The sequence below is a fragment of the Chiroxiphia lanceolata genome, chromosome 2, assembly GCF_009829145.1.
Source record: "Chiroxiphia lanceolata isolate bChiLan1 chromosome 2, bChiLan1.pri, whole genome shotgun sequence".
Taxonomy (NCBI): Eukaryota; Metazoa; Chordata; class Aves; order Passeriformes; family Pipridae; genus Chiroxiphia; species Chiroxiphia lanceolata.
The window spans coordinates 70,867,018-70,881,870 of record NC_045638.1 but is presented as its reverse complement, the minus strand read 5'-3'; the positions used below and the strand labels follow the sequence as shown (position 1 = coordinate 70,881,870).

Below are 14,853 nucleotides of genomic sequence, written 5' to 3'. Positions count from 1 at the left end.
ATGTTTTTATTCATTAGTTATGATTGAGAAGGATTTTACTTTTAAGTAAAAACTCACTTCAGAATACTAAAAATCCTATCTTACACACATTCTAAACAAAGAATCTTACATCAGTTGGCAACATAATTATAGTGGTTCACCATTAATTCTTACTTTCATGAATAATAGAAATGTACTGTACATGCTATGTACTGTATTTTGTGTGATTACATTTATTTAGAATTCTTGTAAAGTGTGAGCTGTGAAGATAGTATTCCTCACTGCTTTTTATTCACACAAATGAAAAGCAAACAAGGTACTGAGATTTATAAGGATGATAATCAATTTGAAATGTGTCAATACCTCTGAACGTTATTCACATCTCAGTAATTAGAAGAATGAAATTGGTTATGTTTTTATATTGTTCCGTTTGAAAGGTCAGGAGTTGACAAATCTATCAGCAAGCACTAATTGAATACTCCAGAAAACCTCCTTTTGGTCTTTGAAACACGTAACCCAGATGATTAAAGGTATTCTATGTCTTTTGACTAACTGGAGGGGGGGGCACATTATTGATTTGTTGATGAACATATTTTTTTGCTGAAAATTATTTATTTATTTATTTTCGATTTAGTAGTTTCTTGAGTTTTCTTATGTCCTGGTCATCTGAATTACGATCTGTTCAGGTTTTCATCTCCAAGGTTGGGAGCAATTGTGTTGATGTTGACACATTTTTTCCTCCTGACAATGGAAAACATAGGTGTATTTATAAATTCTTTGTATGACAGTTTGCTGCAGGGCACTTGTTTGTACCAGTATTTGAGGAAAAATCTTGTGATGCCACATCAACATAATGCAAATCAAATTAACTCTGATTACTGCTGAGCACAGGTGAATTATTTCTGGATCACAAAAGCCTTACTGGACCTTCTCGTGATTTTCCAGTTGTTGGAAGTCTAGGCAGCATGTTAGGAACTGGCAGTGTTGCTGAAATTTACTCCGAATATTGTTGAAGAACAACCCAGTAAAATAAAAAGTTGGTGGCTGCCAGCATCTTTCCTACGTGAAAATCTTACATCAATGATAATTATAAGTTTTTGAGACAGAAATATATTGTAGTAAAAAGCTTTCTTTTTGATGATGAAATAATTTATTACGTAAGCTAGCTGCATAAGAAGTCCCATCAGATACAAATCCTTATTGTAACTGTTTTCCCAGGCAATGAGTTGTTGGTTCTAGCACGCAAGCACTTGAGTCAGTGCTTGGTTATGCATTCAGGTATGTTTTTGGGCAGCTAAGTTGTGTTCTGAGGATTTTGATATAATGTATACTAGGAAAAAGGATTAAAATTACTTCTTTGATAAAATGTCTTTTTTTTCCCCTCTAATCTGTAGTTAGAGTCAGGAACACTCCAAATTACTTTAAGCTCCAGTTATTACTTCCATACAATTAGGTAAATGCTTCAGTCTTCTCTTTAATGTAAGATCATTTGATGACAGACATGCACAAAGTACTTGGTCTTGATTTATGAAAGCAGGGTACCGCTATGGCCTTTCCCTGAACTCTCTGAAATTACACATAATATATTATGAAAACTCAGTTCCTTTTTAAAATGATAACCAGGCATCTGAGAGTAGAACAGAAATAGAGATTCTCTCTAATGGAAAATAGTAGATTATATTTTATTACTTTAGGCTTCCTGAGGAGCAAAAGATTATTGGATATTATGCTTTATTAGCAACATGGGTTTTGTTTTTGTGGAGTTTTTAAAAACCTTATTGTGGCCTTTCAGTACTTAAAAGGAGCTTATAAGAAAGATGAGAACAGATGTTTTAGTAGGTCCTGTAGCAATAAGAGAAAGGGTAATGATTATAAACTAAAAGAGGGTAAATTCAGACTAGACATAAGGAGGAAACTTTTTACGATGAGGGTGGTGAAATGCTGGCAGGTTGCCCAGAAAAAATATCCCATCCCCAGAAACATTCAGGGTCAGGCTGGACAGGGCTCTGAGCAACCTGATTTGGTTGATGTCCCTGCTCATTGCAGGGTGTTGGACTAGATGACCTTTAAAGGTCCTATCTGACCCAAGCTCTTCTATATGGGTGCAGCTTGAAGGGAGAAATAGAGCAAGGATTAAAATAGACGAGGGAGCTTTGGAGAAGATCCCAAATAACTGACTTGTTAAACAGAAGCAACGTTCTTTTGTTATAGTAGTATTGTAAAATAGTACTTTAAATCATCTGTGGGTTTTATTTGAATGAGTATATTGAAATAATATTTTGTCCTGGATTCTTGGACATAATGCTCTGATAAAATTGATACTTATGTCTTTAAAACATGAAAAATACTTGAAACGTGTATTGTAATTTTCAATGTTTAAAAAAAATTGTTAGAATGTAGAGAAGACATCTTGTACAGTGTAATATTTGACGTTGGCAATTCCTAGCAAATTGTCTGCCCCACTGGGTTTAGAGGTAGGAGATTTGCTCTTACTTTATGTAATTTTAGAAATCCTTCAGGATATCTACAGAATTGGCATGTTTGTGAAAATAAAGCTGTAGGGAGACTTCAATATGTATTCCACAGCTCTACATTATCCAAGTAGTCATAACGGATGACTGTAAGAGCTTGGCTTATTTAACCTCCCAAGGGAAGGCTGAGAAGAGGGTAGGTAGGCTAGCTCTGAATGTGTCTTAGGATTGATTACTGAAAAGAAGATGTTGTTAAGTGCTTGTAGAGCATGTAGAGACTAGGAAGACATTTCTAACTCTGGAGCTGTGCAATTGAACAGCAGTGTCCAGGGTTTAAGATCCCTCCCCTCCTGCCTCCCAGCTCTGGGCTTCATGAGCAGTTTATTAAAATTACAAAGCACAGGGATATATGCAAGACACCTGCAGATATTGGCATATGGGACTCATTAAGAGCAGATTCCTATACACTCCTGTGTTTTTCTGTAATGTGTTGCAAGCTTACCAATTGCTCTGATCAGGTGACTCAGTAATATAACAATGAAAATATTACTACAATGGTTTACATTTCATCACCGTTCCATATCTATTTTTATGCTCTTCTTACATGTCACATAGGACATACCATTGATAGTGCTGAGCAAGATCTAGTTTGAATTATGTTCTAATAAAGCATGTTCTCATGAAACAATACACTTACTGCAAGTTTTAGTTCTGCTTAGATGAAATTCAGTGAACTCTATTCTGTAGGAAAACAAAGCAAGAACAGGTGTGCTAGTGGGTCATAGAGGACATGACCTAGCTGTGGCTCTGGATATCCTATTTTAGATGGGGATGATCTCTGCCATGCTAGGTGTTTATAGAGGCCCATTTTAGCCCTTTAGTCTATGAAACCTTTGTTTTTACACTGTACTGTTTTGTTCTCTGTAAATTGTGCATTTCTCATATAGGGTTTGGTAGATTAATATGAAATTGCAGGTAGTGCAGAAATAATACATATACTTGTTTCAGGTTAGCAAGTCTTTTAATTAGTTGTTTAAAATTCTTTTATTCTGAATTATCTTTTTCTTTATTGGATATGCTATTCCCCCAGGGTTTTTCATTTTAATGAAGAGGACTTCCAATGTTCAGATTCAAGAACCAGAGTTTGATTTTAGTTCTGTTGATGATTTGCTGTGAAATCGAGTGTGCTGCTAGCATCTTCGACTTGCATAAATAATACTTAATGGTTGTAAAGGTACAAATGAAGCTGTGTCAATGTCTTTTGAATTGATTTGAAAAAGTAGATCTAACCCCTTTATTCACACTTAGTTTTTTGCTTATGTAGAGTTTGAAAGTGCGATCTGTAGCAGGTATTGCTGATCTCACTGTGATGATAGAGTAGATAGTAAAAATGGAGTAAAAGTGTCTTATATTGTATTTCAGACCACAAGCAATTCCATTTTTTTGGTTTTACCCTTTAAAGTCAGCTTACTTGTGAAAGTGGGGAGGGTAATAAATTATTTTATTTAGATTATTAGATACTTTGCTTGTACCATACATAAAATGTTGAAACGTGTGAAAATGTATGTGCCCTGTAACTGTGAAAACAGTAGTTTCAAGATAGAATAACTACTGAATGCAGTACAGGCTATGGATGCATTTGTAGGAGAGTTTTATGAGATAGGCAGACACAGTGTGTAAGTCACATATCACTACCTTGACTGTCTAGCCATCCCCTGATGAACTCACCTGCATGTGCCCTTCCACTGCTCAAAGCTGACATCAGGTACTTTTTACCTTTTTTTCCCCCATCCATGTGCCGAAGATAGAATAAATAAAAGGAATAGGTCAGCTGTGTTCAACAAGATTCAGAGTGAAAATACATAAAATGAGAGAAAAAGCAACAGAGATCCTCCTGTATTTCTGAAAGAGGCTATTTTACCTGTACAGTGTGTTTTAAGCATCTCCTTTATTAAATCAAAATTGATGCAGTGTTAGAGGTGAGTGGAAGCAAAGGAATATGAAGGACATGTATTTTCATGTTTTAGAAGAAGTTGGGTAAAGAAAAAGAACAGGCTTATGAGAATGCCAAAGAGAAAAGATACCTTCTAAAAGTATTGGATTAGCTCAAGAGTGCTTTTTCTTTATAACCACTCCTTTTATCTGCACAAAGGAAATAGGTGGGCGTTTTTTGTTAAAGAGATACCTGAGCATATGTTACAGCTACTTAGATTATGTCATTTACTTTGTACCTTTTGCATGGACAAATGCTTCTTTTTAATCTGAAATTAACCTACCTTCAGCCTTTAGTGTGATATAGACACTGAATATATTATTACTAACTACTTTTTTCTTTGTCTGGATCCTATTGTACATGAAATACATGGCTACCTACAAATACTAGCATAACTGCAGGGTTTGTGTGTTTGTAAAAAAAATGTTCTTGTAAAGACAGAGGTCTGCTTTTTTACGTTTCTATCTGCAATCCCATAAGCAGACATAATTTTATGGTTTTACAATGAAGTGGCTACATTTTAGTCAAATACCAGATATTGAGCATACTATGACTAAGATTTGCCACTTCCACAAAAAACCTCTGGACGTCTTTGGTTTTACAGTGAATTGAAAGTAAACAGAAATGTATTTGATAGATTGGCTTGAACTGGAACCATAAATCATGAGATGCAAGTGAATATCTTGTTCCAAATTGAAGTTTTGATATTATTTCTTTTTAATTTGGGTCATTCCAAATAGCATAAATGTTTTCAAAACCAGTACATCTTTATCTTTGTGTAAGGTTGATGCATTCCTGAGACACAGTTATTCCTTAGAGCAGTAGAGATGTTTTCTTGAATGTATGAAATTCGAAGGGTTTAGGTATTTCTAGGTGCTGTGCTTAATTGCTTTTGAAAAGGATTTAAAGTAAACTTGACTGAGTCAGCAGATAGTGTAAACTTTACCTTACAGCTTTTCTTAGAAGATAAATTATTTTTGTGTTTACATGTTAATTTTATATTAATGGAATTGTTAACAAAAAACAACGTTTGTCATAGGTGGAAAAGTGGAAAGGAATTAGGCCCTTGAGAGAGCAAGGTGGTTTGTCTCAGGAGCTCTGAACCCACTAGGCTGACAGAGGCAAGAGGCTTCTGCAGCTCTGTGTCCCCAGGTCCAGCCGGCAGCAAGGCTGAGCACGTGTTCCAGTTGGGCACATGTATGTGCGCACACACGCACAACACATTACATGTACACACATACACGTGGTCTTCCAGTTAGATCAACGTGAACACCACAGCACTCACAGAAACACAAACTGAAGCAGTGCCCTGACCTTGTTTCGCCTCTCTGGCTGGTCAGGATGAAAGCCTGCTCCATTCTAGTTGCTGGTGCTCAGCCTTCCTCCTGTGAATCCACATGTACGTGCACACACACACGTGCACACACACACACACACACACACAGAGTATGGATCCTCAGTAGCTTTTATATTCAGTGCATGAAGTAGTTGACCCCTGGCCTCACACACAGACACACACGTGCAAATGGGCCTTTCTGGTACCTGGTACAGACTTAGAACCCTACCAGTAGCTGACCCTTGCTCCCCAGAGGATCTCCTGAAGCTGGGACCTCCTGTTTCCTAAACATCTCATAATAAAATTTGGTGCCATCCCAAAGTGCTCTTCCCCTGAATCCTGTGGTGAGCCCCGTGCCCCTGTGGGCAGTAACCCCCTGTCAGGATAGGCTGTAAGGTGAGTGGGGAGCCTTGCCCTTCTCTTTAGCTGGTGAGTACCAACACCTAGACAGAATGATGCTGCAGTGTAGAATTGTACTTGTTAATGGAGTAAGACACTGCCTATATAGGGGATGTATTATGGGAATTATGTATCTCCAGCTTTTTGCATATATTATAAATCATGCAGTTTGATCTATCAGAAGGCCATGTTTAAATGGTATTTTCTTAGAAACTACCCAAGAATGATAGCTTATCCGCTAGACATTGGGATCTGCCACATCAAAGAGGTTTGAAGTAACAAAAGAGCAAAGAAATTTATGAAAAAGATTTTCCTTTGTAGGAATCTTCTTTGATATTTCAGGAAGAAAAAATACTGACTCCTCATTTTGATTTTTGTGTGAACCCGTGGTTTTTTGTCGCAATGTTAGTGCAACAGGTCAAAGCTCAACTCAAAGCAGAGTGTTAGAACTGTTACCTAAGATGTGTGTAAAAGGATTGTCCAATGGAAGCCTTTGTAGAATAGCCTACATTATTTATTAGTATTTCTTTACAGTATAGGATTAAATGGTATGGTAAAGAAATTACTATGATATATTGATCACATGGGACCTATACAAAGCATTTAATTTGAAGTCTGTTGCCTTTATAACTAATAAAGAATTAAGAAATTATGAGTTGGAAGAAGCACTTCCCCTAAATTGCAGATCACCTTGTTTCATACCATCTTAAGTCATCTATTCTTCAAGGCTACTTGCCAGTCAAAAACAATGAAAGTCATTCCAGAGTAATTTTTTTAAGATTAGTTGATATTTAGGAAAAAATTACATGTAATTCAAGTTTAATGGGAATATTTTTATTTTTCTTAAAGGAATTCCCTACGGTTCTGCTTATTCATCAGATGGACAGTCATGAAGGTGCATGGACAATATTGCCATTAATGAGAGAGTAAGTGTAATGAATGCCAGTTATTTTTGGAATTCAGACCTCTTTTCTCAGAAGTTTTCAAATGAGAGTTGCAACCTTATATTTTCACTTTCTTACTCTACTTTTTTTTTGGTTTTCCAAAGCAATTTTTTGTTAGTTAAATCAGAGAAAGCTATTTTAAGTAACAATAATAATAGAATGTAACTGAACAACTACCTTCTTTGAATTGTTGTGCGTTTTAAAATTATCAGGGAAGTAAACTAGTCAAAAGAAATAATATTTTTAAGTGTGCATGTTTCTATTTGGTTCCCAGTTCTCACAGAATAAGGTGTGAGGTATTTCAGAACTTTTGAGCTTTCAGATTACTTGACTGAATGAAGTAGATTCATTAAAAAAAAAATAGATAATACTGTTTGGGGTCTCTATCTGTTCCAGTTTATGGTGTTTATAAGAGGTGTTATGCCTCTGTAGGGAGAAGGTGTAGGTCTCAGCATCTTTTTAGAAGCTTATCTGGCCAATTTTCATCTTAGTCTGATAGGAGAAGGCAGGTAGTCTCAAATATCTTTTGGTTTTAGCTTATGCCGATGAGCCTAAGGAAGACGTGCTGCATTTATGGTAGTATCTTGCAAACTGTCGGGAAGCAATGATTCTTATTTCAGAAGGTCCTTAAGCTCCATGGTACTGAGGGCTATCTTTTGTCTGAAGCTTGTATTTGAAATCAGTGCCAGAGACTTGGCAACCTCTTGAGGTTTAATTTAGTCAATGTAATTTATTAGACTTACTCAGGGGGAGGTTTTTCTATCAGAGTGGTTGCAGGACAAGATGCTTTTCCTTCTGCCCTCCATGGCTTTCTGTGTGTGTAGTACATAAAAATAGTTCTTGTATAGTAGCTGTCTTTGAAATATATGTAAACTGTGAAAAGTAACAAAGGAGATTTGAACTAAAATGAAAAACTGGAAGATGATGTTCCAACTATCAGTCATCTTTTTTTTTCCTTTTTAACTCCTATTTCAATGACCTAGTAGTTCCTCTTCTGAATTGTTTATATTTGGTGACAGAATTTACAGATACAGCTTTTCTAAGATAGCAAAACTTGGAATGAAAAATAGAAATGCTCATTTATGTGAGAAAGCAGAAGAAAATTCTTCAGAAATCAGAAGGGGAATCTTAAGTAGAGGATTGCCATCTTAATACTTCCGGAATATTAATTTTTTTCTTGTCTACTCTTTCACTTACTGCTTTTGGCAAATGAAGACATGGAATAGTTTAGAAGTATATTGAGGCTTTTACGGTTTTGTTTTCTCAACGGACAATAGAGGAAGAAGGGAGTTTGGCCCATTCTGCAACAGCTGGTGATGCTTGTAATTGTGATATAAGATGCATTCATATCAGAAAACTGTTTTCAGTTTTCCTCAGTTCTGTAGTTGTCAGCATTTTTTAAGTAAGCCTCTAACCAGCTATGACAATTCTTAATTTTTAGTTCTTGGGCACAAGTTAAGTTGGGCAAAGTATGTAATTTCATTAGATGTAATCAGTGGATGTCTTATGACACAGTACCCTTATTGTGTCCAGAAGGCCCACTACATTTCTTCTTGGTAGTCATGTTCATTAAGCAGAGAATAAATCCCTTTTTAAAACATTATTATCCGAAACAGTATCTTAGCTGAGTAGTTCCAATGGCTCCTTGCAGTCTGAACTCCAAAGTTGTGTGCTATGAGGTCTACATAAGACTCTCTGCAGGCCTTAAGTGCTTAGCCTTGAAAATAGTTCTCATTGTCCATCAATAGGTAGATGAACAGATCATTCTTTTTATGAACTTATTTGTGCTGTATTCATGAGATTGTGTAATTCTTGTTGTGGGGATCACTCTAGTGTTTTCCCTTTGCCTTTCACCCACCTGCTTTCCTGTATCTCCAGACATTTCTCTCCTGAAGTTCTAGCTGAGCCTTAAAGTGTGAGAGAAAAGCCTGCAGTCTTCACAGGGCATTAAATACCGTACATGTTTAAAAACACGACAGTATTTGATGCACTTTCTGTACTTGTTTGGCAAGTTTTAGAGGGGGGCAACTGTTTTTCCCAGTTGATTTTATCTTGTTTGCTTGCCTGAATGTCAGAGTTGCCTGGATTTCAGTGTTGACTAGGCACCAAGTATATGCTCTTATGAACTAAAAGGATGAATGGATCATGAGTTCTTCTGGCTATTGTAGTTTAGCAGATTATCTTAGGAAGAAAGCAGTGAAAAATAAAATATTGTTGCAAGACACAGAGGAAAGGTAGCTTTTCACGGTGGTGACTGTTGTGATTCAGCCCCAGCCAGCAACTAAGTTCCATGCAGCTTCTCACTCACTCCCCCATGATGAGATGATGGAGATAATCGGAAGGGTAAAAGGGAGACGACTTGTGAGCTGAGATAAAGACAGTTTAATAGGTAAAGCAAAAGCTATGTGCACAAGCAAAGTAAAACCAGGAACTCTTTCACTGCTTCCCATGGGCAGATGTTCAGCTATCCTCAGGAAAGCAGGGCTTTGTCATATGTAACAGTGACTTGGGAAGACAAATGCCATCACTCCAAATGTGCCCCTTTCTCCCAGCTTTATATGCTGGGCATAACGCTATGTGGTCTGGAATATTCCTTTGGTCAGCTGGGGTAAGCTGTCCCAGCTGTGTCCCCTCTCAGTTCCTTATGCACCCACAGCCCACTTGCTGATGGGGTGGGATGAGAGGCAGAAAAGGCCTCAAAGCTGTGTAAGACCTGCTCAGCAGTTACCAGCCCAAATCAACACAATATCCCAGATGAAAAAAAGGCTAAGCTAGTTTAACACCTGGTAACCATCTTGTGCTTCTAGCATGTAGAGGCAGGTATCACATTTTCTAGCTGAAGTATTTCTCAGATAGTGAGTTTGGCTTTTTGAGGGGATTTGTTTGTTTGTTCTTTTAGGCAAATACCATTCCCTAAAACATAAATGATCCTATTACGGTTTTTTACTTACTTTTGCTGACTTAACAGTTCTACTGTTTCTTTTCATTGCTGATTTTATCAGTAGAAATGCTGTAGAGAAAGCAAAATGTGATGTTCATAGGTACTAGTTTTCTTATCCTTTTCCTCAGACAATTTGTTTAATTGAATCCACGTAAAAACCATGCAAAGGAAACCAGACAAATAAAGATTGTGGTTTTTTCCATTAGGTTGTCATTAGTTAATAAGGCTTTGTTTTGATAAGTAGTGGAAGAATTAAGCCAGGAGGAACAGAGAAACAAGAAATGACATTTTTTTGAAGGAGTCAGGAATCCTGCATTGAGATTATTGCTAGCCTCAAGGAAGGTAGGGTAGTCCTTTCAATCTGTATTGTTTCACTGTACTGGAAAAGCTAATGAAGCTTTTAGGTTGGGAATGATCGGTGTCCTACAGCTGTCAGAAAACCTGTCATTAGGCATTTTCATGATTGTTGCAGTGCTGTTAGATGCCCAATGGTGGGACCCCTTGGAAGAAAGTTGAGGTACAGGGGGGAAGGTAACTTAAACTTTATCTATGAGCTTCTGAATTCATAGGTGGCTATGTTTCTGAGTAGACATCTTTTATGTAGCCCTGTTCCCTTTCTTCTGGAATAACTAGTGCTTTTTAAATAGATATCAGCAGAGTCGTTCTGTTTATCCATTCACTGTAGTCCTCTATTATGTAATTCTAAATTAGTAGTAAAAGTTTCTGTTTCTGTATAAATGAATAATTGATTGCAAAGTACTTATATTTGGGGAATGTGCCTTGAATTTGTCATTTTGTTCATTAGCCACTTCACTGGTAAAATTTTAATTTCTGTTTTTAGCTTCTCTGTTACCTATGGTAGGAACTCCTCATGGATTTTCTTCTGTGAAGAAGATACAAGAATACAAGTCGTAAAACTGCTAGAAATACTTGGAAGATTCGACAGGTCTAAGGTGAAATAAAAATTTAGATATGTAACTTTCTTTTGAATGTGGTTGGGTGAGTTTTTCCAAGTGGAAAACATATATCTAAACAGCTTAAAATAGGGAGATAGATTTCTGTTGCTGAGGCTGAGAGCCAGGTATTTAACATGAAGAAGTACAAATGCTTGTCTAGCTGTTGAAGAACTATTAAAATCAAGCAGAAAAACCATTTTTTCTGTGGATAGCCTGAAAATGATGTACCATCAATAAAAAGATGAATATAATCTGCTGTGTGGTTCCCTCTCCCCATTTTCCTGTCTGTCATCAGTTCTGATTATCATCACACAGAATGACTGATGTTAGTCTGTCTCTCATCTAATATAGTAAGGTATTTTATATGCATTCTGTTTCTGAACTGTCTTGGTGATAAGTTTTCTGTACCTGCTGGAAAACAAAACAACACCAAAGGATTCGAAGAACAAAAAGAAAAGTGTAACTACCAAGAAACAAAGTAAATTTGGCAATGCAACCGACATGAAAGGTGTTAATATTTAGAATTTTCAGTGTTCAGAAAAAAAATCACCTTGGTGTCAGCCTGTGTTAAAAGAAACAAAAATCTCCTTTGTGAAATATGTTCTGCTTCAGGACTCACTTTAGCATATTTACTTCTTTTGCAGGCACATGGCCTTGCAATGTCTTCTCACAATTCTTTTCTAAAATGAGAATAATGATTATTCAAAGATCTTACCTTTTTAAACACTTGGCCTTCAAAATGGCTGACTGAATATATTCAGACCCTTGGAATATCCATTTTTTTTTTTCCTGTTTCAGAAATACCTACTGCTAATTGACAGTCTCAGAATAGAAAAATGAACGTTTTTTCTAGATGGTACCCTTTTGCTGGTTTTAGTCTTTCCCTTGCATTACATGCAGATTCTATTAAAATAACGAATTATGTTCCAACCTGAATTAAAAGGAAACTAAAATGTTTGCTTTTGTACATAGTAATTGTCATCTTAGTGTAAGTCCATAACTGATTCCTTATATACAGTAGTAGTCCATCAGTCACAAAATTTAAGGTGAGTTATACCAGAACAAGCTCATTCATTATTTGTTTTAAAATATCAGCAGTCTCCATAATAAAAAGTTGGTATACAATAATCTCAGTAAAATGTGCGCAGTGGCCATGTGAATACATGGTGAATCTGTTGCTCTTCAATTTAGATATGTAGAGATTAGTAGCAGAACTATTGAGACTGATACGAATGTGATATTGAATGTACTATTGAGTGAAAAGAGATGTATCAAAGCCTCTTAAGAGACCATGGAGGAATGTTAACAGAATGATTTGCATTGATAACCAAGAACATTATTGACTCAGTAAAACTGAAAAACAGTGAGGAATATCTTATTTACATAAAGACTTCAAGGCAAGCATTCGGATGTTGAATTATATCTGAACATCAGGAAACACATTTTTATTGTGCACACTGACTGTACATTGGCCCACATTGACCAAAGAGGAGTCTCTGTCCTTGGAGATAACTCACAAGCCATTTGGATATGGTCCTGAGCATCCTGCTTTGTAGGTGGACCTGCCTGAGCAGGGCAGGTTAGACCAGGTGATCCCCAGAGGTCCCTTCCCCTCTATGATTCTTTGTTTCAACAGCAGATTGAATCAATCTGTGTTTTCATAGTGGAAGATGGCGACAAGGTTAAACCAAATTGTATGTGCCGCTCCTCTTCCTGGCATCCTAGCAGGATGATAGACTATAGCCCCAAAGACATCCAGAATGAGTAAACCAAGTTGATGGGCAGTAATGACTTAATGTCTGTTGATACATATAGGGTATAAAAGATCTGTCTAAAGGACAGTTTGTCTTTGAGAAGCATAAGAACTCATAAAATATCTTACTAATACACAGCGATGCTGTGACAGTTGAAGTCTCCTGTCCTCTCTGTCAGACATGACCCTTTGAGTTTGGCACACTTTCCTTGGTATTTCTGAGTGAGTGGATCCAAAAGTGAGTGGGTAGAATCAACTCGATGAGCAAATTAGGTAAAGTCACCTCTGCACTCCCTGAGGTCTGCTATTGAGATTTGTTGCATCCTGTTCCTTCAGCTGTTAAATTGTTCGAAAGATTTTGGAGTGCTCTTATGCAAGTTAGGTCATTTTTGCCATTTTTGAAAGACAGTATATTAACTGATCCAGTGGATGGTAGTTATCCACAATGGAAATCATGTACTTTTTTTTAATTCACATTTTTCCCTATATGCAATTTGATTACTGCAATTCCTTAAGTTATTTTATAAGTTCATGTGCATATAACAAATCTAATCTTGTTAAGACAGCCTGCACAGATTGACTTGTCCTACATATCTGGGTAGTAAATAAACAGTGTTAGGAACCAGTAAGCTTGGAGAGCGTTGGCTGTAACTTGTAATGTCTTCACAGTGATATGTGACTTAAAATTGCCAGAAATAATACTGTGTGAAAGCCTGTGGAGTGTATATGTATGGGTTTAATTACAGAGAAAGGAAAGTAGGGTTGTCTTTTTTTTTTTTAATCCATAGATTTTTTTCGTGTAAAAATTAACACCCTGAATTAAGATAACTAAAATTTTTTTTTTCGCTCTGTAGCATAACAAATTAGACTGGAAGAGTCCAGAAAACAAAATTCTGCAAATGGTATCGTCGTATTAAAATGTTACTATTTATTAACTATTTCTGAAACAGAACAGTATGATTGTGTTATGAACATTTTGAAATCTTGGAGGCCCTAAAAGAATTAAAAAATGGTGTGCACAAATGCTTCTAAGGAATTTTTGTAATACTTTCAAGGCAGTCATCTTTGTGCATAAAAATTAATGTTTGCCCATTTTCATTTACCTCACAGCATTTTGTTTGTTTTTAATGCTGTACTGAACACTCGAATCCTTCAGTAAAGTAAGGAGAAAACAGAGCCTGTTGTTATTGAAGATCTAAGTTATAGGCTGTGTGTAGATACTGCATAGAAAGGTCTGTTAACCACCATGAAGGTGATTAAGAAAACAGTGGAAAAAAATGCCCAACTTTATCTCCTCTATGTCAATATGTGTGGAGTGTTAGTTTACCTTTACTGTTTCCTCGATAAATTGCAGAAACTGTCAGCCTTAGGAGGCACATAGGAACAAGTTTTCAGCATTTTTGTCATCTGAAGAAGTCACTAGTCAAGTACAAGATGCATTTGACTTGTATTGAGAGTAGCTGATTGAAGAAGAGGGCAGAACTACGCGGAATTTGTGGGAAATGCACTCAACACATTACACACATATATACACGTTACACTTGCATCAGTCCCTTGGAGAGTCAGTGTTCCTGGCAGGAGTGGCATCCCATATTTTTGGCTCATGTTGCTTATATGGGTCCTGACCATCCTTGCAGGTGGGGGTTCTTGAAGCAGGCAGCACCCAATAGCTTTGACTTGGTGTGTATGGCAAGACAAGCATTCCTGGTAGCACCTGAGGGCTGCCTTTTATTGCCTTTTAGGGAGCCAGGTTGAGTCCTGGCTCACTGATGGGGAGGTTGCCAGACTGAATGTCCTATGGGACAGCCACAGTCTTGCCAGGCTCAGCTGAGTTTGGCTGGAGGTGTCTCCTGGTGCACAGAGTCTCTTCTGTTTGCTGCCTGCTGTGCCCTGGCTAAATCTCATTTGTCACTTTTTGTTGACTCTGGTGAGCTATAAAACTTAGTCTATATAGCAACATCTGCTTAGCTTGGCTACTGAGGCACAAGATCCTCTTGAGATTAGACTGGGTTTTTTAGGTCAGATGTTTCTACAGTACTTCTGCTTGAATATTTTCCCATTTGTCTTGAATTTTGTGTAAA

The 14,853-nt window shown here is 36.9% G+C and overlaps 1 protein-coding gene across 1 annotated transcript in view; it reads left to right on the top strand.

Moving 5' to 3' along the window:
* Positions 1 to 14,853, top strand: part of B3GLCT (beta 3-glucosyltransferase) — a 56,400-nt gene that overhangs the window by 20,419 nt on the left and 21,128 nt on the right. Inside the window, exons 5-6 of the mRNA XM_032680513.1 lie at positions 7,028 to 7,104; positions 10,905 to 11,016. Coding sequence (XP_032536404.1) covers positions 7,028 to 7,104; positions 10,905 to 11,016 — 189 coding nt within the window. The remainder of the gene's footprint in view (positions 1 to 7,027; positions 7,105 to 10,904; positions 11,017 to 14,853) is intronic.